We start from the raw sequence: 23,673 nt of genomic DNA, 5'->3' as shown, positions 1-23,673 counted from the left end.
AAGATATCATTATAAGAAAACGTTATGGCAGGTCCTATACAGTACAGCAGCCTGAATATATTATTATAAGAAGGGCTTATGGCAGGTCCTATACAGTGCAGCAGCCCTGAAAATATAATTATAAGAAGCTGTTATGGCAGGTCCTATATAGTGCAGCAACCTGAAGATATTATTATAAGAAGACGTTATGGCAGTTCCTATACAGTGCAGCAATCTGAATATATTATAAGAAGACGTTATGGCAGGTCCTATACAGTGCAGCAGCCTGGAGATATCATTATAAAAAGGGGTTATGGCAGATCCTATACAGTGCAGTAGCCTGGAGATATCATTATAAAAAGGGGTTATGGCAGGTCATTTATAGTGAAGCAGCCTGAAGATATCATTTTAAGAAGGGTTATGGCAGGTCCTATACAGTGCAGCAGCCCAACAATATCATTATAAGAAGGGGTTATGGCAGGTCCTATGCAGTGCAGCAGCCTGAAGATATTATTATAAGAAACTGTTATGGCAGGTCCTATACAGTGCAGCAGCCTGTAGATATCATTATAAGAAGGGGTTATGGCAGGTCCTATACAGTGCAGCAATCTGAATATATTATAAGAAGGGGTTATGGCAGGTCCTATACAGTGCAGCAGCCTGAAGATATCATCATAAGAAGGCTTCATGGCAGGTCCTATACAGTGCAGCAGCCTGAATATATTATTATAAGAAACTGTTATGGCAGGTCCTATACAGTGCAGCAGCCTGTAGATATCATTATAAGAAGGGGTTATGGAAGGTCCTATACAGTGCAGCAATCTGAATATATTATAAGAAGGGGTTATGGCAGGTCCTATACAGTGCAACAGCCTGGAGATATCATTATAAGAAGATGTTATGGCAGGTCCTATACAGTGCAGCAGCCTGAAGATATTATTATAAGAAACTGTTATGGCAGGTCCTATACAGTGCAGCAGCCTGTAGATATCATTATAAGAAGGGGTTATGGCAGGTCCTATACAGTGCAGCAATCTGAATATATTATAAGAAGGGGTAATGGCAGGTCCTATACAGTGCAGCAGCCTGTAGATATCATTATAAGAAGGGGTTATGGCAGGTCCTATACAGTGCAGCAATCTGAATATATTATAAGAAGGCGTCATGGCAGGTCCTATACAGTGCAGCAGCCTGAATATATTATTATAAGAAGACGTCATGACAGGTCCTATACAGTGCAGCAGCCTGAAGATATCATTATAAGAAGGGGTTAAGGAAGGTCCTATACAGTGCAGCAGCCTGAAGATATCATTATAAGAAGGCATCATGGCAGGTCCTATACAGTGCAGCAACCTGAAGATATCATTATAAGAAGGGGTAATGGCAGGTCCTATACAGTGCAGCAGCCTGAAGATATCATTATAAGAAGGGGTTATGGCATGTCCTATACAGTGCAGCAGCCTGAAGATATTATTATAAGAAGGGGTAATGGCAGGTCCTATACAGTGCAGCAGCCTGAATATATTATTATGAGAAGGGGTAATGGCAGGTCCTATACAGTGCAGCAGCCTGAAGATATTATTATAAGAAGGCGTCATGACAGGTCCTATACAGTGCAGCAGCCTGAAGATATCATTATAAGAAGGGGTTATGGAAGGTCCTATACAGTGCAGCAGCCTGAAGATATCATTATAAGAAGGCATCATGGCAGGTCCTATACAGTGCAGCAACCTGAAGATATCATTATAAGAAGGGGTCATGGCATGTCCTATACAGTGCAGCAGCCTGAAGATATTATTATAAGAAGGGTTATGGCAGGTCCTATACAGTGCAGCAGCCTGAATATATTATTATGAGAAGGGGTAATGGCAGGTCCTATACAGTGCAGCAACCTGAATATATTATTATAAGAAGGGGTCATGACAGGTCCTATACAGTGCAGCAACCTGAAGATATCATTATAAGAAGGGGTCATGGCAGGTCCTATACAGTGCAGCAGCCTGAAGATATCATTATAAGAAGGGGTCATGGCAGGTCCTATACAGTGCAGCAGCCTGAAGATATCATTATACGAAGGGGTTATGGCAGGTCCTATACAGTGCAGCAGCCTGAAGATATCATTATAAGAAGGGGTCATAGCAGGTCCTATACAGTGCAGCAGCCTGAACATATCATTATAAGAAGGGGTCATGGCAGGTCCTATACAGTGCAGCAGCCTGAAGATATCATTATAAGAAGGGGTATTGCAGGTCCTATACAGTGCAGCAGCCTGAAGATATCATTATAAGAAGGGGTTATGCCAGGTCCTATACAGTGCAGCAGCCTGAAGATATTATTATGAGAAGGGGTTATGGCAGGTCCTATACCGTGCAGCAGCCTGCAGATATCATTATAAGAAGGGGTTATGGCAGGTCCTATACAGTGCAGCAGCCTGAAGATATTATTATAAGAAGGGCTTATGGCAGGTCCTATACAGTGCAGCAGCCTGAATATATTATTATGAGAAGGGGTTATGGCAGGTCCTATACAGTGCAGCAGCCTGAAGATATTATTATGAGAAGGGGTTATGGCAGGTCCTATACAGTGCAGCAGCTTGTAGATATCATTATAAGAAGGGGTAATGGCAGGTCCTATACAGTGCAGCAGCCTGGAGATATCATTATAAGAAGGGGTTATGGCAGGTCCTATACAGTGCAGCAGCCTGAAGATATTATTATAAGAAGGGCTTATGGCAGGTCCTATACAGTGCAGCAGCCTGAATATATTATTATGAGAAGGGGTTATGGCAGGTCCTATACAGTGCAGCAGCCTGAAGATATTATTATGAGAAGGGGTTATGGCAGGTCCTATACAGTGCAGCAGCCTGAAGATATCATTATAAGAAGGGGTTATGGCAGGTCCTATACAGTGCAGCAGCCTGAAGATATTATTATGAGAAGGGGTTATGGCAGGTCCTATACAGTGCAGCAGCCTGAAGATATCATTATAAGAAGGGGTTATGGCAGGTCCTATACAGTGCAGCAGCCTGAAGATATCATTATAAGAAGGGGTAATGGCAGGTCCTATACAGTGCAGCAGCCTGGAGATATCATTATAAGAAGTGGATGACCTCTCAACCTGTGAATTCATCATCACTCTGCGCAAACAACCCTCTAAAGTTACATAATGTACGGATCTGAACATCCCGGCCATCACATTGTATACATGGAGCCGCTCATTGTATAATGTCCATTGAGTCCATCACTAGAAAGTTCGGCGGCTGCTATTTTTCTTTCCAGCAAGTTAAAGTTCAACTTAAAAAATGACAGGACAAGGTACAGATGTAGCAGAGCCTAACTTACTGTCACATCTGTGGTCATACACGTGACTGGAGCTGATCATATTTCCTTATCCTTAAGCAGAAAGCTGGGTGGTGTTTCCCATCTGAGGAAAGCTGGGTGATGTATCCCATCTGAGTAAAGCTGGGTGGTGTATGACGTATCTCATCCGAGGAAAGCTGGGTGCCGTATCCCATCTAGGGAAAGCTGGGTGGTGTATCCCATCTAATGAACGCTGGGTGGTGTATCCCATCTGAGGAAAGCTGAGTGGTGTATGATGTATCGCATCAGAGGAAAGGTGGGTGGTGTATCCCATCTAAGGAAAGCTGGGTGGAATATCCTGTTTAATCAAAGATGGGTGGTGTATTCCATCTGAGGAAAGCTGGGTGGTATATGACGTATACCATCCAAGGAATGCTGGGTGGTGTATCCCATCTAAGTAAAGCTGGGTGGAGTATCCCATGTAATCAAAGATGGGTGGTGTATTCCATCTGAGGAAAGCTGGGTGGAGTTTACCATCTGAGGAAAGCTGGGTAGTGTGTCCCATTCTATTCTATTACTGTGTTTAATCGAAAATCAGACAGTGTCTTATATTAACCGGTGCCAGTTGCCATTTTTTTAGGACCCCTAAAAGGGGCTGTAGCCCCCTGAAACAAGCTCATTCCTTGCTCCTTGATAGATGGAGCTTGTGTATAGATTCTCCTTCCCAGTAATACAGGGAATGAGACATATCCGGGTGTGACCCTTCTATCCAAGGCCTCATAGTGGTCACACTGTCACTTATGTGATAAAACTTTATTTATACAACACATAATAAATACATTAGTTACATATACAGACATTATAGAGCAAGGACGTGGTCTGATGATACAATAAGAGTGAAGTCTTTGCCCACAAGAGCTTACAATCTATAAATCTCATGGAATTGATTGGGGACCCTAAGATGAGAGGGGCCCATCCGGATGCTGACGCAGGGGAAAGTTATATACAGAGTCATAGACTTTTTCTTCTGCCATTTGAGGCAAAGTTGTATATTAGGGAGGGGGCCAAATATGGATGTGGGGTTTTGTGGCTGCATTGACACTTCATTAAAAACAAGAGTATATCCCATCTGAGAAAAGCTAGGTGGTGTATCCCATCTGAGGAAAGCTGGGTGGTGTTTGACATCTGAGGAAATCTGGGTGGTGAATCCCATCTAAGGAAAAGTGGGTGGTGTATAACATCTGATGAAAACAGGTGTTGTATCCCATCTAAGGAAAGCTAGGTGGTGTATTACATCTGAGGAAATTTCAGCGTTGTATACCATCTGAGGAAAGTTGGGTGGTATATTTCATCTCATAAAAGATGGGTGATGTATGATGTATCCCATCCAAGGAAAGCTGGGTGGTGTATCCCATCTGAGGAAAGCTGGGTGGTGTATGATGTATTGCATCTGAGGAAAGCTGGGTTATATATCCCATCTTAGGATAGCTGGGTGGTTTATGACGTATCCCATCCAAGGAAAGCTGGGTGGTATATCCCATCTAAGGAAAGCTGGGTGATGTATGATGTATCCTATCTGAGGAAAGATAGGTGGTGTATTCCGTCTGAGGAAACTGGGTGATGTATCCCATCGAAGGAAAGCTGGGTGGTGTATCCCATCTGAGGAAAGCTGGGTGGTGTGTAATGTATCGCATCTAAGGAAAGCTGGGTTATATATCCCATTTGAGGAAAGCTGGGTGGTGTATGATGTATCCCATCCAAGGAACGCTGGGTGGTGTATCCCATCTAGGGAAAGCTGGGTAATGTATCCCACCTAAGGAAAGCTGGGTGGTGTATTCCATCTGAGGAAAGCTGGGTGATAAACCCATAATGATGTATGATGTATCGCATCTGAGGAAAGCTGGGTGTTGTATGACGTATCCCATCTGAGGAATGCTGGGTGGTTTATCACATCTGAGAAAAGCTGGGTGGTGTAACGCGTGTGTTGTATAGAATAATCTGGATGGCAGTAGATTATAAGAATCATCTTATCATGATGTTGTGTGTTCTCTTTCCAGGATGTGCTGTATTATCTGTATCTGACAATTTAGCCATTCACAGGGTTAACAGGTTCTGGGTGTCCTATTCCGGCTCTCCCATTGGCTGCGGCTGGCTCTGCCTCATTGTTATATTGTGTGATCCCTGGAATGTGTCATTATTCCTGAGTCCGGAGAGGACAGCGCTGCTCTGCCTCCAGCTGTCACCATATACAAGAGCCTCTGCTGCCGGGGACCACCACCTGCCCCAAAATGGGGGCTAAATTTGGACTGTCGTGGCTTGTGCCCTGTGTCCTGGCTGCCCTGGTCCAGGCACAGAAGGACTATGACCAGAAGTCGGTAAGGATTGCACATCCTCCCTTTTTTTATGATAACATATCAATAGACTGTAAGGATGTAGCAGAGCCGAATGTGTGTCATTTGGTTCGATTCTTGGTTTTATCAGGATATTGATGGTGCAGATACATAATCATTGTGAGCAGGTAAATCGCACATTCAGCTCTGATATATCCCTGTCATCCGTTCATATGGAATATGCAGGTAAAATCTTGGAGATTTGGGCTTTTTGAATGCAAAATTTTTCATGGGTTTTCTGCGACTCTTACGACTCTATTTCACACGCTGGAGGAAAAGCGGATCCTAAAATAATGAGAGGTATCTAATATATCCAGGTATAATGAAAGGTTGCCTATATATATTTTTTTTAAAGGGGTTGTCGCTTGGGGTCTGGTTGGTTCCCAAGCCCCCCCATCAAACATTGGCTTTTGTAGGGGGTAGTTGCCATTAGCTGCACATTTCTGCTAAAGGTGAAATGGAGAATTCAGATATATAGGTGTCTATATAATACATGGATATAGGAGGGCTAAGAGAGAGGGGTCTGTACTTTGAGGGATGGGGTTTCGGTCACCAAACAGGATGAGATAACCACCAAAGGGTCCTCGTAGATAATAAGGTATCACTATGTCTGTCTAGAGGTTGAAAAACATAGCCTCTTTCTTCCAAAAACAGCGCCACACCTGACCATGGGTAGTGTGTGGTATTGCAACTAAGCTCCATTCATCTCTAAACAGCTGAGCTGCAGTACTGGCAGTAACCATAACCAGGTTTTCAACCTCCGGACAAACCCTTTAACGGACAAATAATTCCTTTCTTTATATAGCGCACACATATTACGCAGCGCTGCACAGAGTTTGCCAAATCAGACCCTGTCCCCAATGGGGATCACAATCTAATCAACCTACCGGTATGTTCTGGAGTGTGGGAGGAAATCGGAAGACCCGGAGGAAACCCACGCAAACACGGAGAGAACATACAAACTCTCTGCAGATGTTGACCATGGGACTTGAACCCAGGTCCCCAGCGTCCCCAAGTAACCACTGAGCTACTGTGCCGCAGTGATCTTGATTGTGCACCAACAAACTGGACTCCTATATTGTGCTGATAGGTTCCCTTAAATGGTCAGTAACTTTTCAACAGATTTAGCATAAATCAACAGTACAAGTCACTACAAGAAACTAATATATTTTATCAGAGGAAAGGGCTTCCTTCTCTGCTTACTTTGACTCTTATCATCACCCTCCGTCCGTCCGTCCTTCCTTCCTAATCTTCTTTTCACTCTTAGTTTTCAGCTGAATTCCTTCTTGCTAGAAGAAAATCACTGAGGTGTCGGTTTACATAGAAGTCTAGGGGAGGGGAGGGGCAACAGTGAGTCACAGCCACAAGTACAGAGCCCACTAGCTCAATATGGACAGCAAATTCATAGACAGAGACTGGAGAGGGGAAAGGTGTAAGAACATCCCAGAAGTCACATGACTAGAAATATTATTACTCCTTATATCGTTTTCACGATCTGTGGGGGTCCCAGCACTGATAACTCCACTGATCACCTTCGTGGGAAAACCCCTTTAATTGGGACCTGTCGGCAGGAATTGACTTAATAAACCACTACCAGAATATTACTGAAGAGGTAAGCACCTCTCAGATTATGTTTCTGTAATGTTCCAATGTGGTGGCATCATCCAGAAAGTCTATTATGAATTTGGCCCGTCCCCCTGCCCCTAAATTGTGCTAGTCAGGAGAACAGCATATGCCCTAGAGCAACTTGATACTTACCTTTCCCCACTCCCCAAAGCAGCAGCAATCTTCTTCTTTTCTCATCTACTAAGAGCAGCGTATAAACTTGCACAGAGAAGTAGAGAAGAAAACTGCTGCAGCTTCAGGAAGCAGGGAAAGGTGAGTAAATATTTTTTTTTTCACAGTGAAAAATAAGGGGAGCAGGAGATTCTACAGAAAAGGGAATATTATATGTGAGCTGGTTAGAGAAATGGGGCTATTATATAGCTCCCTTTTCTGGGGCTGTGACTATTGGCTGCTGTTGGTGCACTGTGACTATTGGCTTAGTCCAACAGAAAAAGAAAGGCAGCGGAACTCTCCGGACTGGTGGATATCTTCTTTATTAAGTTGAAGCACGCAGGGAGGTGCAGACCACAACGGCAAAAGGCTGTTTTGCACCAGATGGTGCTTAATGTCCTGTTGCCGTTGTGGTTGAGCACCACTAGACTGGAGGGCAACAGAACACCTTACGTAGACCACCTGTAAGGGCACTTTAATTGATTACCCATTACTCAATTATCACTGTACTTTAACTATATCAGTAACTTCCAAAATATGACAGACACTTCTTGCTGGGTGGAAAATTAGGTCACAGATTTATTTAATTTATATATTAACCCGTAATATCGAAATCAGGCACTTGGAATAGAATCACACATCTTTGAGCTCTGGAAGCTGTATGCACAGCTGGACTCCCAGCTGCCAAGTCGGCCAGCCGAGCAACCACCATCTCAAATCTTCTACCATTCTGCCTGCTGTGACATGAAATTAACTAAAAATACAAAGGTAAAATATTACAAAATTACATAACATCTTCATAACATAGGGAAGGAGGGAGGGAAAGCCTGAGTGTCGCCTAAAAGAGGGAGTTATCCATGAGTGACCAGTCATATATATACCCTCTGGTCCAGTAGGAGGGGAGGACATTATGAGGTAAGCAACAGGGGGGGAGTGAGAACACATCTTAAAGGCACAGATCACCAATCCTATTAAAGTGCAATAGTACCCAAACGTTTACCTCTTCACATCTCATAACGTCAGCCCCCAGTCTAGGGGTACCTTCCTTAAACAGTCAGGTGTACCCCACAGGAGTGAATGGTTCCTCCTGGTACTCAAGCTCTGGCCCAGGGTGGAGTCTAGTCGTGTACTGTACACCTTTGGTCGGCAGTGCCGATGCTGATTTTCTACTCATAGTTGTTATCATTGTGACTATTGGCTGATGTTGGGGTACTGTGACTATTGGCTGCTGTTGGGGCACTGTGACTATTGGTTGTCCTGGGGGTACTGTGACTATTGGCGGTCCTGGGGGCACTGTGACTATTGACTATGGTAAGGGCACTGTAACTATTTGCTACTGTGTGGGGGCAGTGTGACTATTGCCTGCTGTTGGGGCACTGTGACTATTGACTGTCCTGGTGGCACTGTGACTATTGACTGTCCTGGGGGCACTGTGACTATTGGCTGTCCTGGGGGCACTGTGACTATTGACTATCGTAAGGGCACTGTAACTATTTGCTACTGTGTGAGGGCCCTGTGACTTTTTCATGACGGTGTGTGGACACCATAACTATTTGCTACTGTGTGGGGGCAGTGTGACTATTGGCTGTCCTGGTGGCACTGTGACTATTGACTATGGTAAGGGGACTGTAACTATTTGCTACTGTGTGAGGGCCCTGTGACTTTTTCATGAGGGTGTGTGGACACCATAACTATTTGCTACTGTGTGGGGGCAGTGTGACTATTGTAGGGGCACATACTGGCCATGCCGGTGTCTCTGGTTAGTAATAGTGATGCTGTATAAATGTAACTACTTAACACCTCGAATATATACATTTAACACTTTCTATAAGACCTGATAAGGGAAACCCTGCAGCCTCCCGATGGGACATCAGTAGTATCTGGTGGTGTACAGTATGTACCAATCCCAAAGGTCTCATCATAAACATGGCTGCTGCAGAGATCCGGACTCTCCAGTGGGGCAGCATCAGGCTCTATGCCAAACCTATGGCCCCCTCTGTGGGCACCCAGGCCATCACCAGAGATGACTCCAGGTATCTTCCTGCAGTCCCAGACATCCCAGGACTTGCTGCACTCAGTGCTATATTAAAGTGACAGCGCTGCCTGGGACTACTGGAGGAGTGGGAAGGTGTGGACAGATCTGGATTATCATTGTAGCTCCTGCTCCGGCCCTGACAATTCTTCCTGTTTATGGGACCCTGGAGGAAAGCTACAATGATCATCCAAATTTCTCCTATTTTATGCTTTATTGGTGTCCTCAGGGGCTGGTATCAATGAAGCGGTGACAGAGAAGGGAGTATAAATCACACATTACATTTCTGTGTTGGCACTTTGCAATAAATAAGTGGGTCTTGGTTGTAGTTTGGGCACTCGGTCTCTAAAAGGTTTGCCATCACTGCTCTATGTCCATACGTTCTCTTTATTTTTTATAGTTCTCTAGAAATTTTGTCCACCAGTGCAATCCAGTTGGGATAACTATTTGGAAGGCAATTGGAAAATATGGATGGAATTTTTGTGTCAGAATCTATCTATTTATCTATCTCATATCTATCTATCTATCTATTTATCTATCTCATATCTATCTATCTATCTATCTATCTATCCCATATCTATCTATCTATCCCATATCTATCTATCTATCCCATATCTATCTATCTATCTATCTATCTATCTCTTATCTGTCTCATATCTATCTATCTATCTCATATCTATCCATCTATCTATCTCTAGATCAATCATCTATCTCTATATAAATCATCTATCTATCCATCTATCTATATATCTATCATCTATAGATCTGCCTTTTACTTTTGGTTTATTTTTAGTTAAACCCATCATCTGTTACTAGTTAAATCTGGAAATACTGCTTGCCCCCTGACCACGTGTGGGTGGTCTCAGGCCAGTATTATTCTCGGGGGCTTTCTGTACAGATCAGCAGGCTGTTGTATGTGTCACAGGGTCGGCTCTTTCTCTGCACAAATCCCTCATTACATTTCGCAGTTAATTGCTTTTTCCGTGTCGGCAGAATTATTATTATTATCTTTCTCTCGCAGTCGCTGCCACCGCTTCACCCCCGTCCTTTATTCTTAACAGCTTTGGCAGCCGGTATACATTGTGCACATTATTTTAAGTGAACCTTAAACAAAACAAAATGTATATTGTTTGACACACAAAAAATGGCAAGAAAAGTGAGTCGGAGTTTAGCAGATTTATACTATTTGTATATATCTATTGTATGAGCTCCCCCTAGTGGTGGCTGCAGGCAGAAATTTTTTTTTTTTATGTAGAAGCGACCAGGATCTGGTTCTAGTTTATGTGCCTAGTATTGGAGCTCATCCTCATCATATCTACAGTCTTGTACTTGGATTGTGTGCCCAAAATTAATTTTGGAAAAGGGATTTATAACACAGGAAACCCATACAACTTTTATAAGTTTATATGCCACCAGAACCAGAGACATGTTGTAACACATGCCGGATAATTACATTTTGGGGACACACCTATCACAGCATCACATCTGGGAGATGGTGAGATGCAGAATTGAGTCACATCGCTTATGTCTCAGGGATATTGTACAATATTATAATTGTGTCTCCCTACAAAGGGCAGGATAGTTATATTATCATTATAAGTCAGCAGCCACTTGTGTCAGAGACGCTGAGTGTCAGGACTGATAACACCCCCTAGAGCCGCTCCTATTTATAACTACAATATTGTGCTGGGATTACATGTACCTGGAAATCACACAGGGGCTAATGGAAAAGTACAGCATCTACGCGATTAGTCTTATTAATATACAACCGTGGCTTTATATGAATAGTAAAACTTCAGCATCATCTGTCTCTTTCATAACACATCACCAGCCTCTATCACACATCACCAGCCTCCATACGGTAGTACATCACTAGCCTCCATCACACATCACCAGCCTCCATAGTACATCACCAGCCTCCATCACACATCACCAGCCTCCATAGTACATCACCAGCCTCCATAACACATCACCAGCCTCCATAGTACATCACCAGCCTCCATAGTACATCACCAGCCTCCATAGTACATCACCAGCCTACATAGTACATCACCAGCCTCCATCACACATCACCAGCCTCCATCACACATCACCAGCCTCCATAACACATCACCAGCTTCCATAACACATCACCAGCCTCCAGGGCCGGATTAAGGGTGGTGGAGGGGCCCCTGGGCGCAAACTGGTGGGGGCCATTCCAACAATGTTTTTGGAAGTATATAGCCTGCCAGCCTCCTGCAGTATATAGCTTGCCAGCCCCCTGTAGTATGTAGCCTGCAAGCCCCTTGTAGTATATAGCCTGCCAGCCCCCCTGTAGTATATAGCCTGCAGCCCCCTGTGGAATACAGCCAGCAGCCCCCTGTAGTATATAGCTTGCCAGCCCCCCTGTAGTATATAGCCTGCAGCCCCCTGTGGAATACAGCCAGCAGCCCCCTGTAGTATATAGCCTGCCAGCCCCCCTGTAGTATATAGCCTGCAGCCCCCTGTGGAATACAGCCACCAGCCCCCTGTTGAATACAGCCATCAGAAATAGACCACAAAATAATAAACTTCATACTTACTTCCCCTTCCCTTCCAGTGATCCCACGACGCTGCAGGCTCTTCTTCGCTCTTCAGGCAGAGGCCAACCACTGAAGACACAGCTGCCATCGCTTGGGGAGATCGCCAATGTACTGTTTTGGCAGCAGCATGTAGTGATCGGACGCCGACAGCGTGACGTCATCACTCGCCGCTGGCTTCCCATCACAACTTGCTGCTGCCAAAACAGTGCATCCGTGAACTCCCCCAGCGATGGCAGCTGTGTCTCACTTACACAGCTCACATCCTAGACCCCTATGTGCGATGCACACACAGAGACGGTCTGAAACTGGTGGGGGACCCTTAAAAAGTGAAAGTGATGGGGGCCCCGGGGCTAGAGCCCCAGGAGCCCCTCCTTTAATCCGCCCCTGCCAGCCTCTATCATCAGCCTCCATCACCAGACTCCATAACACAACACCATCCTCCATAATACATCAGCCTCCATCACAAAAATCCATAATACATCACCCGCCTCCATCACACATCACCCGCCTCCATAATACATCATCAGCCTCCATCACAATAATCCATAATACATCACCAGCCTCCATCACACATCATCAGCCTCCATAACACATCACCAGCCTCCATAACACATCACCAGCCTCCATAATACATCACCAGCCTCCATCACACATCACGCATGTGTTAACATAGTGTTGACAAATGAATTTGTTAACATTCCGTCAACACAATTGTTTTGTAAATGCAATATCAACTCCAATGTAATCAGGCAAATCTCCTCTCCTCAGCCGTTGTGATGCGTTGCTGCCACGTGTAAAAGCACACCTACGTGTTAACTGCTGCAATTGATGCCTATTGTAAAATACAGCAGACACCTGCCCTGTATGGTGAGGGCTCACAGGCTGAGGATTTAAAATGCAGCTCTAGCTGTAAACAGAGCACCAAACATGATGGTATTATAGAAAAAACAGCTCTTTTAAAATGCAAAAGTACAATGTAAAATCAGAATCCCCTTAGAGGTAAGTAGCACGACACCCCCAGGTCATTGCCAGCATTGGAAGACCTGGAATCCCCCTTTTTAGGCTACATTCACACTGCCGTATGGGGGATGTCTATAAGGCCGACGTATATACAGCCGATATATGTCCCCCATAGATGGCAATGGGCGCACGGCGCCAAATGGGAGCGGTATGGTGCCGCACGTGTGTCCTATCTTTCTCTGGGATACGGCGCCGTGCACCATGTATTCCTATGGAGAGGGGCGGGGGTGAGCGTCGCTACGGTACGGCGGGCATCGGCAGTGTGAACGTAGGCAGTATTTTTCTGGAACTATAGCTCTGACTTTTTCGCTGTATGATATGCCTTTAGATTTATTGTATGTGTAAAAAAAAATTTTGGATCATGATTAAAGCATTGATATTTATTCATAAGGATTATGATTATTAGCGTACTCTCGCCTGTTTGTTTTGGGTTGGTGCTAGATATCCTGTGGCAGAAGTAAAGATATTAATTTTTCATCCACTGATTTTGGCTTCTTACATTGTGTGTGATTTTAGAATATGTTTTTATGTTATATAATGTGTTTCAGTTCCATTGTTAAGAGCTCTGATTGCTGTCAGTGAATATGAACTACCAAGTTTAGACCCTTACAGGCCTTCACTTAGCTGTGAGTTTGCTACAGTTCTATCCAGTTTAGAAAACTAAACAACCGGGTGCCTGATACATTGTAACAAAACATCCAGATTCATTTTTTTGATTTTTTAACCAGTGATGATGGGTTTGTGCTCACAAAAAAATATCCTAAATTGAAGAAGATACTAACCTGTCAGATTTATCTGTCGTGTATTATTTCCATTCGCTGACAGCAAATGGAGATCTTGAATACGGGGGAGATTTCTCATGATTGCGGCTACGCCCCTACCCTCATCACAAAGAGGCTTAGGCCGGGCTAAACTAGGCCAGGTCCAACCTCGTGTAGTTCTGCGTAAAAACCAGCGAACAAAGTATTTCAAAAGAATACAGGAAAGGGGCGGGAACACCCTATGCCCTCCGCCAATATCGGTTGCCACGCCCCTCTACGCCCCCTCCACACCCACATGGCACCACTATTTAAATATTCACTATTTAAATCTCTATTTCTTGTCATTATTTCGCTGCTTCTTCACCAGAAAACTGATAAATCTCCCCGTGTATCTCTGTACACAATTAGAGACAATTCCCTATGATAGTTTTATGATAAGGCTTCATCTAATTTTTTTTTTCGTGTCTTAGGTTGACTGCTACAATTCCGGTCCGGAGACGATTTATGACTATGGGGCCCTCACTCTAGATGGGAGTAATCTCATCCCCTTCAAAAAGTACGCGGGGAAGACACTCCTGGTAGTGAATGTGGCTACCTACTGAGGACTCACCATGCAGTACCTAGGTATGATGTGAAAGACCAGTCTCATAGACACAAGTTATGAACGAGTCTTAAAGGAATTGTGATGAAGGATTGTAAACCAAGCACACTTACATGCAGGCGTGTGCCCCCTCTGACAGGATCTGCTCTTCTTTTAGCTATTTTTACAAAAAAGGCTTTAAGCATTATGCATATGAGCCTAAGGGTCTCCAGACTCTTTAGCCCAGAGCTCCTCAGGCTAATTTGCATAATTTTAAAGCCTTTTTTATTCATAAAATAAGCCATTAGAAGCTAAAAGGAGAGCAGATCATGTCAGAGGGGGCACACACATGTATGTCAGTGTGCTTGGTTTACAAGCATTCATCCTAGTGGTAGATGTCCTTTAAACCGGTTCCTTGTTAGAGGGATAACATTACAATAAGCTAATAGTGTCTGAACGATCTAATCATTATACAGGGCGAGTCAAGACTCCCAGGACACACTTTTATTTCAGAAATGAAAGGGAAAATTACATATCTGATACCCCAACCAGTAACAGGTGATGGGGTCTATCCTTTAGGTTCTGTCCGGAACATGGCACCATCTAGAAATTGGATCATATTGGATCAAGGGTGGTCATATTTTACAAGGGGAAGGTGGTCATGTAGCAGATCAAAGACGACCAGAATTGTTGACGGATGTAATCATATCTGTAGTTCAAAAGTTATAACCACAGAAAGTTGCAACAACCAGGAACGTCCCCTGTGATGCACAGCTACACGGTGATGTCCATTGTGCCGAACATAGAACTGAAGGCGCCAGATCCAGTTGTTATGGAGCCAAATGAAAATCTATGGAGAATCTCTGTGGGGATCTGATTGCTGTGATCCTTCTTGGATCTGTTACATGACCTTCCCATTGGAAAAACCTGCCCTTCATCCAATATGGCGGCTCGTAGAAATGTCTAAACTAAAAAATAGGTCTCACTCATTACTTGCTGCGGTATCAGATCTGTGATTGTCCGTTTAGTTTCTGAAATAAACCGGGGTCCTAGAACTTTTGACTCTTTTTGTAGACATAGGTATATCCACTTTCCAAAGGGTAGGAAAAAAAAAGTTTTGTTTCTGGCGGCTCCAACACAGAATGACTTGGTCTTTGCCCGGACTCAGGAATGGTATACTTTCCCCTATGGGGGGAGTCATCTGCATATTTTACAGCTCCATGTTACAGGAGACAACCCCCTGACCAAAGTGGACAATCCCTTTAAATGAATTTCTTACACAGATCAGATGTTTTTGTAATATTGCCCATATTGTTTCAGTTCTCATTATGGAGATATTCAAAGGAATAAAGATACGAGACAAGTTAATATTGAACTGTGTTGTGTCAATAGGATCTTGGTAGATGATGTGTTATAGTAAGAGCCTTAGGTGTTTACCCATAATCACACCGGTATAATAACCAACATTGACACAAGGATTACGATAAAACCAGAGAGTGGAAGATCAAATATGAACAAGGGGCAAAAATTATAATGTAAGGTTCACAAAGACCCATCTGGAATCCAAATTGTTATGTCTCTCCCTTCTACAAATCAAAAATGTGTTATTCTAAAGGGTCACATGGAATATGACCTTTAAGTGTCAGTCAATACCTTAACTTTTGCTGTAATCTGCAGAACTGAATGCACTACAAACAGAGCTGGGCTCCAACGGGTTGGTCATCTTGGGTTTCCCCTGTAACCAGTTTGGTCTACAAGAACCTGGAAGTAATGAGGAAATTCTTCCCGGTTTGCAGTAAGTACAATGTTTAGATATTTGTTTCATAGAGAAAGTGTAATATACAAGACATTGGGGCAGATTTACTTACCCGGTCCATTCGCGATCCAGCGGCCCGTTCTCTGCGGAGGATTCGGGTCTTCCGGCGATTCACTAAGGTAGTTCCCCCGATGTCCACCAGGTGTCGCTGCTGCGCTGAAGTTCGTCGGAGTGCACTGAAGTTCACTGTCCTACGCTGGGTGCAGGTAAGTGCATGTCAAGCCACACTTTTTTTTTAAGTGATCGTTTTTTCCGAATCCGTCAGGTTTTCTTACGGCCACGCCCGCTGATTTCCGTTGCGTGCATGCTGGCGCCGATGCGGTACAATACGATCGCGTGCGCCAAAATCCCGGGGGAATTCAGGGAAAATCGGTGCAAATCGGAAATATTCAGATAACCCGTTGGAAAAACGCGATTTAGTAAATTTAGTAATGACCCCCAGTGATTCTCAAACTTGAGGCTCTCTAGCTATGAGGAAACTACAACTATCCTCCAGCTTCGATGTTGCGTGGTTGGGAGTTGTAGTCGCCCGATAGTTGTGTAGCCATAGATTGGAGGCCATTAGTCTTAAGAGATGCAAGATGTGATTATAATTAAAATTCATTGTGATCTTCCGTTTCCTACAGACATGTACGTCCTGGTAATGGCTTCATTCCAAATTTCCAGATGTTCGAAAAAGGAGATGTGAACGGCAAGAAAGAGCAGAAAGTATACACTTTCCTGAAGGTATCTAGAACAACTTATGATCTTCAAAAAATACACGTAGGAAGATCAGGCTGGGTCTAGCAGTTACCAGACCCCTTCTCTTCAATGGGGTTGTACCAAGTTTGATTGTTAGGTTGAGCCTCGGATTGCTTGGACCCTCCCCAATCACAAGAACAGGTTCCCATTCTCCCCCTTGATGGAGTGGTAGGTTGGATAATTTACGACACTCAAAATGTTAGGAGTGGTAGAAAATTGCACTCAAGTAGAAGGGAAGTTCCAGGTATATTGACACAATTTGATTGGAAATGGATAGGGGTTAAAAGTCCAACTTGGTACAACCGTTTTTAGGAACCTTACAACTAATCAAGATGGAAAGGACTCAACGCTGCCCTGGTGAGACATCAAGGGAAATGTTGGGTTTGAGGAGACACTAGGTAAGGATGGAAGAGTAGTGGGTGCAATGGTTACAGTAAGTTGGAGGCTTACCTGCCACTGTCCAAATTTTAATATGGTCCAGTGTCCATAGAACACATTTCAAAGTTAATCTAAATCAGGTTAAGAAACACTGTTCCTTCTCCCTAGGGACATTTTGAATAGATTCCAATAAATAGTCTGGATATTATGATTAGTCGGTCAGTGGGTAGACAGTGGAGGAATGGTTTGAGGGAAGAGAGTTTACGTGCATGCTCAGCTGGGCCAAGAGATAAAATGCTTTAATATTGTACCCAAGCCGCTGTATATTAGACATTAGATCTGACCTTGGATGAGTAACGAGCTGAGTTATGACCAAATACAGAATCTTCAGCTAATTCCATCTCGGAATGTCCCCAACCTGGTGTTTACCCGGTCTCTGCTGTCATATAGACCCAAAGGCATAAATATTACATTGTGTTCTAAGAGAGGAGGTTCACTTTATGGTGTTGAGGTTCTCCATCCAGGACAGAAGAGCCTGGTGCCGTTTGTCTTTTCCGGGCCCTAGGGCCAAGTAGTTCTTTACTCCAGAATTTATTCTAGTAAACAATCCCCAGAACTTTATCATATAACATATTTCAGATCATATTCCTGTTGGTTGTAAAAAGTAATGAAAGAGTTTAGATCAGAAGTCCCCGCTCGTAAAGTCCTCACATCCAGGATTTACACTCTCTGGATCTCTTGATGTCTCATGCTAGTATTAAAGCTGCCAGTGGGACATTTAGAGTTGGAGAGCTTGACTTCCGCATTGAACTCATTTGCATATCACTTAAAAATTGAATTTGTAGCTGATATCACCCCATTGGGCATGACATGAACATGATTTTGAAGGTGTCAAGCTGCTACATAATGTGCTGGTAATGGTTTATTAGGATAAGTTCTGCTGACAGGTATCCTTTAATAGCTCCAATCCTCACCACCAAACAAGGAACCAGTGACCATCCAAACTACCTATCAGGTTTGATACTGCCCTGTAGATATGATATGGAGAAGGGCTTCCAACTCTTTACTTCGCAAACATATGTGACCACTCTTGACTTCATATGTGGACGCCCTTTGTTGACTGAAAGGTCTCCATTTTTTAAAACAAAGTAGACAGGGTCCCCACAATCAAACAGCCCTGTGCCCATGAAAGTCTTAATTGGTCCCTGGTTCCAACATATGAAATTTTTTAACCAAATTTCTTTTCAGAACTACTGCCCCCCCGTTGGCGATACCTTCGGTAACCCGACAGGTCGTCTCTTCTGGGACAACCTCAGAATTAATGACATCAAATGGAACTTTGAGAAATTCCTTGTCGGACCCGATGGACGTCCCGTGAAAAGATGGCATCCTAGAACACCAGTCAGTCAAGTCAGGAGAGATGTGACCAGCTACATGAGGTCACAGGCAGGACTACAGAAGATAATGATGTTGGAAAGGGAAGAGCAGTAGACACCACCGTGCTTGATGTTATGGAGCTTGTTTATATATAGATATATATTTTTCGTGCCAAGTCTTCGAGCCGCGGGCAGGAGCCGGAAGGTGATTCTGGAGAGGCCATCAGTATGAGAGATAGGTCAGAAAGCACAAAGGTGTGGGACCTATCTAGAAACCAGAATTTTGGTAGATTGTCGTTCAGTGCATTTCGGTAACTCTACCAATCTGGGATGGTCTCTCTGGTTGAATCGGAGGTCTTCTTTCTCGCTGCTCGAGCTTGATGGTGAAGCTTTATCTGTGCTGGTACCTAATAAACATTGTTCATATACAACTTCTCGAGATCTTTCATAGCCTAGTGGTGGGAACGGGAGGGTAAAATCATAGGTCTTCCGCTAGAGAAGCAAAAACTCACATTCAAAAAAAGCTTTATTATCATGAACGGAATGTGACAATTTATATAATTGTTATATAACATATTAGAATACGAGGCATTTACAGATAATTCAATGCGTACTGTACAGTCATTCATTAAACACACTTTATTACACTGTTCACATACGTCCTGTAATTAAAATACATGTATTATTCAAGGGAGGATAAGGGGAGAATATTTAAGATCCAGAAACAGCGCCACTTCCATTTATAGGCTGCGCTTGGTACTGCAGTCCAATGCTATTTGCTATCTTGGACGATCCCTTTAAATACAGGCCTAAGCTAAATCAACTACCATTTAAACCCTTACGAAAGGCCATTTCAGACTTGTCGCAAGCCGAAGACAAGTGCCAGACATGGCTTTATGGGTGTATTGATTTTTTTTTACATTTTTTTCCGGAGTCCATTCAGTTTCTGTCAAATTCAGACAAATGGCCACAACATCTGTCACTTACAAGACCAAATAGCTGCTGTTCGGATTTCATGTGATCTATGGTGAGGTTGTTAACAATTACATTTCGTGACTTCAGTCTTCAAGGACCTCTAATGGGTCAGGATTTCCTACATCATTGGGTCGGGCACATATTTGCTCTCTTAAAGGGGACCGGGGCAAAAAATAAGTAAATAAAAAATTAAATAAAGTGCACGTCCCCTGCTCCAGCTCCCAGTTGCAGTAATTTTCACTTTGTCTTTGAATAGGCAAAGAAAGGTCTCAAAGGCCAATGGGCACGCTAAGGCCACTGATTGGCTGCGGTAAGTCTTGTGACCCCCAAAACTTCTAGTGGTGTCTGGAAATCAAAGAACGCTGCAACATTATAACCAAGAGTCGGAGGAGGAGTTACACCTGTTTTCTAATTTACCCCTGAACTGCCCCCCATGGGGTTTTCCAGGATCCCTGTAAAACTCCATTTTTATATCATGACCCAAAAATCTTCTATGTAAAAAATTTTACATTACTGATGTAGACACCAGATAAAACCCAAATTCAATGACCTGGTACATAATCAGTGGGAACACGAAGGAAACCACTCACATCTTTCAAAACTATTCCAAAAATGTAGCTTGTTGCATTCTAGCAGATCAGCGATTTTGGCCTTTCCTCAGTCTCTGGGTGTAAGGCAACTGGATGGAGCAGAAATCCTACCGCATTGGGAGCATAGCCGGATCCTATTAGTTCATAGTTTATGAATTTCTAGGCAAATGAACTGATCCAACTCCTACACGCCATGATTTCTCTGCCATTAGACAAATAATTTATAGACCAGTAGATGGCAGATCTACAAGTTGGGCTTGATTGATTTGCTCATCTTGGATTAGATATGTACAAATGTAAATGTATACTCCTGCTAGGACTGCAGTGATGTGGAAGTAACTGCTACAATTAGGGAGAACTCTAGGAGGTCCCTAGTAACCCCTGTACATCCTCCTGCAATCTCAGCCCGTATAGTAATACCTTCTGATACTGACACAACTTGCAATGCCATGTTATTAGAGGTCACTAAATGGATACTGTCAGAAAACGTTGACCAAAACATTGATGATTCTAAACTGGACCATATAAAAGAAACCTCTCAAAGGTCCAACCAAGGTATCAGTAACGCAACAATCAACCACGACTTCCATAGGACCATCACTTCCCGAAAGCAGCTCTATAGGAACTTCTTAAGCCTCACATCTAAGAATCAACTAGGAATGAAGCATGAAGAACCCCTCCAAAAGAGCATAGAACCAAACACAGTCATGGGTTAAAGGTCATCGGTCCCAATGCAAAATCTATTAAGGGGGTCCCTATGTTAAAGAGGGGAACTTTGGCCCCTTCTGGCACATGTTGGTGAGAATACACCTTATAAAGTAGGTTACAACTAAGCTCCTACCACCCGCGCTCCAAGCCTAGAAGTCTATAATGTCCATATACATGAACTACATTGGAAACAAGATAAAAACTGACCTCTTAAAATACACTTTCCTCTCCCATTTCTGATCATAAAGTCCTTACGACTTATGCATTCATGTGTGAACAGTACACAGGCTACATGCAGAATAATGTACATCCCCCATTAGTCTTAGTAATACATGCATCTACTTTTAGACGTTGACTCCCTGCTATTCATCTAGATAGATATATAGGAAGGACAATCACATTCACATTTGGACATTTGGTAATGTTCACTTGGAGTTAACGAGTTTTACATGTAATGTTCCAACATTTTACGCAGATGCCTTGGATGTCGGATGCATTACTGATTTACCTTTTACCGAATTTGTTACTCAAATATTTGTAAGGATTGGAATAATCTTCCATCAGTCACACGGGGACCAGTACGTAGGTGTAACCCGCTCACAGCCATTACATACACATTGCTGCAGAATCTCTACTAATGGCTTATTTCTTCTTCCACCTGCAGAGATGTAGGACGCGGCCGCCAGAGACTTAAAACAGAACCAAATCTGAGTTACCTCTATAATGCATGTTGGTAAAATTCAGAAAAATAAATTTAAAATGAACCTGCACTATGTGTATTCATTGTATAGAATCATTAGTATTATAGCAGCCGCAGGGATAACACGGGGTTTACAATAACATCTCCAGAATTCAGACTTCAAATTCATATGTATATATATATATATATTTCATTCTTGGCCCAAGTATGGAGATATGGGGATGAAGGGAAAAGGAAGGGATTTTAAAATAGATAGAAAGGAGGAATAAAAAATTTAGGGGATTGAAGTCACAGGAAAAAGAAGGGAAAGCAATGAGAATAGAAATGAGAGGGAGAGGAAGCGAGGGGAGAAGAGGAGGCCGAAGGGAGCGAGGGGAGAAGAGGAGGCCGAAGGGAGCGAGGGGAGAAGAGGAGGCCGAAGGGAGCGAGGGGAGAAGAGGAGGCCGAAGGGAGCGAGGGGAGAAGAGGAGGCCGAAGGGAGCGAGGGGAGAAGAGGAGGCCGAAGGGAGCGAGGGGAGAAGAGGAGGCCGAAGGGAGCGAGGGGAGAAGAGGAGGCCGAAGGGAGCGAGGGGAGAAGAGGAGGCCGAAGGGGGCGAGGGGAGAAGAGGAAGTCAAAGGAAGCGAGGGGAGAAGAGGAAGCCGAAGGAAGCGAGGGGAGAAGAGGAAGCCGAAGGAAAGAAGGGAGAAGAGGAAGCCGAAGGAAGGAAGGGAAAAGAGGAAGCCGGAGGAAGGAAGGGAGAAGAGGAAGCCGAAGGGAGCGAGGGGAGAAGAGGAAGCCGAAGGGAGCGAGGGGAGAAGAGGAAGCCGAAGGAAGGAAGGGAGAAGAGGAAGCCGAAGGAAGGAAGGGAGAAGAGGAAGCCGAAGGAAGGAAGGGAGAAGAGGAAGCCGAAGGAAGGAAGGGAGAAGAGGAAGCCGAAGGAAGGAAGGGAAAAGAGGAAGCCGAAGGAAGGAAGGGAAAAGAGGAAGCCGAAGGAAGCAAGGGAAGAAAAGGAAGCCGAAGGGAGCGAGGGGAGAAGAGGAAGCCGAAGGAAGCGAGGGGAGAAGAGGAAGCCGAAGGAAAGAAGGGAGAAGAGGAAGCCGAAGGAAGTGAGGGGAGAAGAGGAAGCCGAAGGAAGCGAGGGGAGAAGAGGAAGCCGAAGGAAGGGAGAGAAAGCTGAAGGGAGGGAGAGGAAGCTGAAGGAAAGGAGGGGAGGAAGCTGAAGGAAGGGAGAGGAAGCTGAAGGAAGGGAGTGGAAAACAAAGAATAGAGAGGAAAGTTAGGAAAGCGAGAGGGAGGGGAAACAAAAGTGGAAAGAAAAAGAAGAAAGGAACAGGTAGAAAGACAGGAAAAGGAACTAAGATTCGAACAGGAAAGACAGAAGGAAGAGAGGGACAGAAGGGATAGAGGAGGTAAATGTAAAAAGGAGCAGAGAATTTGGGTATATTGGTTATAAAGACAAGATCTCTTGCCCTGAGGTACAGTAATAGCTACACAAAAATTATTTTTATTAATAAAACATATAAGTGTGTGTGCCCCCGCCCTCCACACTACACGGCAGGCTAGGCTAGTGGTATGTATACGCCATATATCCAGATAATACACTCAGCTAAGTGCACTGTGTCCTCCTCTGGTCACGCCCGACCTGCTCTCTTCATCCATGAGGTCCAGGGTGTGTGGTTGTGGGTGATGGCCTCACACCTAGTCAGGTAGAAGTATGAATGACTATTGGCGTCCTCTCTGCGGGTCCTCAGGTTGGTCTCTGAGGATTCTGGGCTCCTTTCTTTGTGCCATCTACAAATGCAATGGATGTAGCTTAATGGTGGTTCATTTTGAGAAGGTCATTATTGTCACACTGAAAAATAATGGAATCATTTTTAACGTTATGTCACAAAATATTTAGTGGTTCCATCACTTCTATCTGACCCGCCATTAAGGTTTTTGTTGAGGGCTGGTAGGTAGGTATCTTCTGAAGATCCCACCTACCTGCTCTCTCCAGGGGGGAGTATAATGG

At 43.9% G+C, this 23,673-nt stretch overlaps 2 protein-coding genes across 5 annotated transcripts in view; one reads left to right on the top strand and one right to left on the bottom strand.

Moving 5' to 3' along the window:
- The first annotated feature begins 5,465 nt into the window (after nucleotides 1–5,465).
- GPX3 (glutathione peroxidase 3) lies at nucleotides 5,466–19,140 on the top strand. The gene is made up of 5 exons (XM_072145567.1): nucleotides 5,466–5,653; nucleotides 14,289–14,442; nucleotides 16,076–16,193; nucleotides 16,841–16,940; nucleotides 18,582–19,140. The coding sequence occupies exons 1-5, from the start codon at nucleotides 5,567–5,569 to the stop codon at nucleotides 18,822–18,824; spliced, it is 702 nt and encodes a 233-aa protein (XP_072001668.1). The 5' UTR covers nucleotides 5,466–5,566; the 3' UTR covers nucleotides 18,825–19,140.
- TNIP1 (TNFAIP3 interacting protein 1) overlaps nucleotides 18,887–23,673 on the bottom strand; it is a 56,607-nt gene continuing 51,820 nt past the window's right edge. For all 4 annotated transcript variants that reach the window (XM_072145564.1, XM_072145565.1, XM_072145563.1 and 1 more), the window contains one exon: nucleotides 18,887–23,453. In XM_072145564.1, coding sequence (XP_072001665.1) covers nucleotides 23,410–23,453 — 44 coding nt within the window. In that variant the 3' untranslated portion in view covers nucleotides 18,887–23,409. The remainder of the gene's footprint in view (nucleotides 23,454–23,673) is intronic.

This window comes from Engystomops pustulosus, chromosome 4 (assembly GCF_040894005.1).
Source record: "Engystomops pustulosus chromosome 4, aEngPut4.maternal, whole genome shotgun sequence".
Lineage (NCBI taxonomy): Eukaryota > Metazoa > Chordata > Amphibia > Anura > Leptodactylidae > Engystomops > Engystomops pustulosus.
Note: the sequence above shows the minus strand (reverse complement) of the source record. Positions and strands in the feature narration are given on the sequence as shown.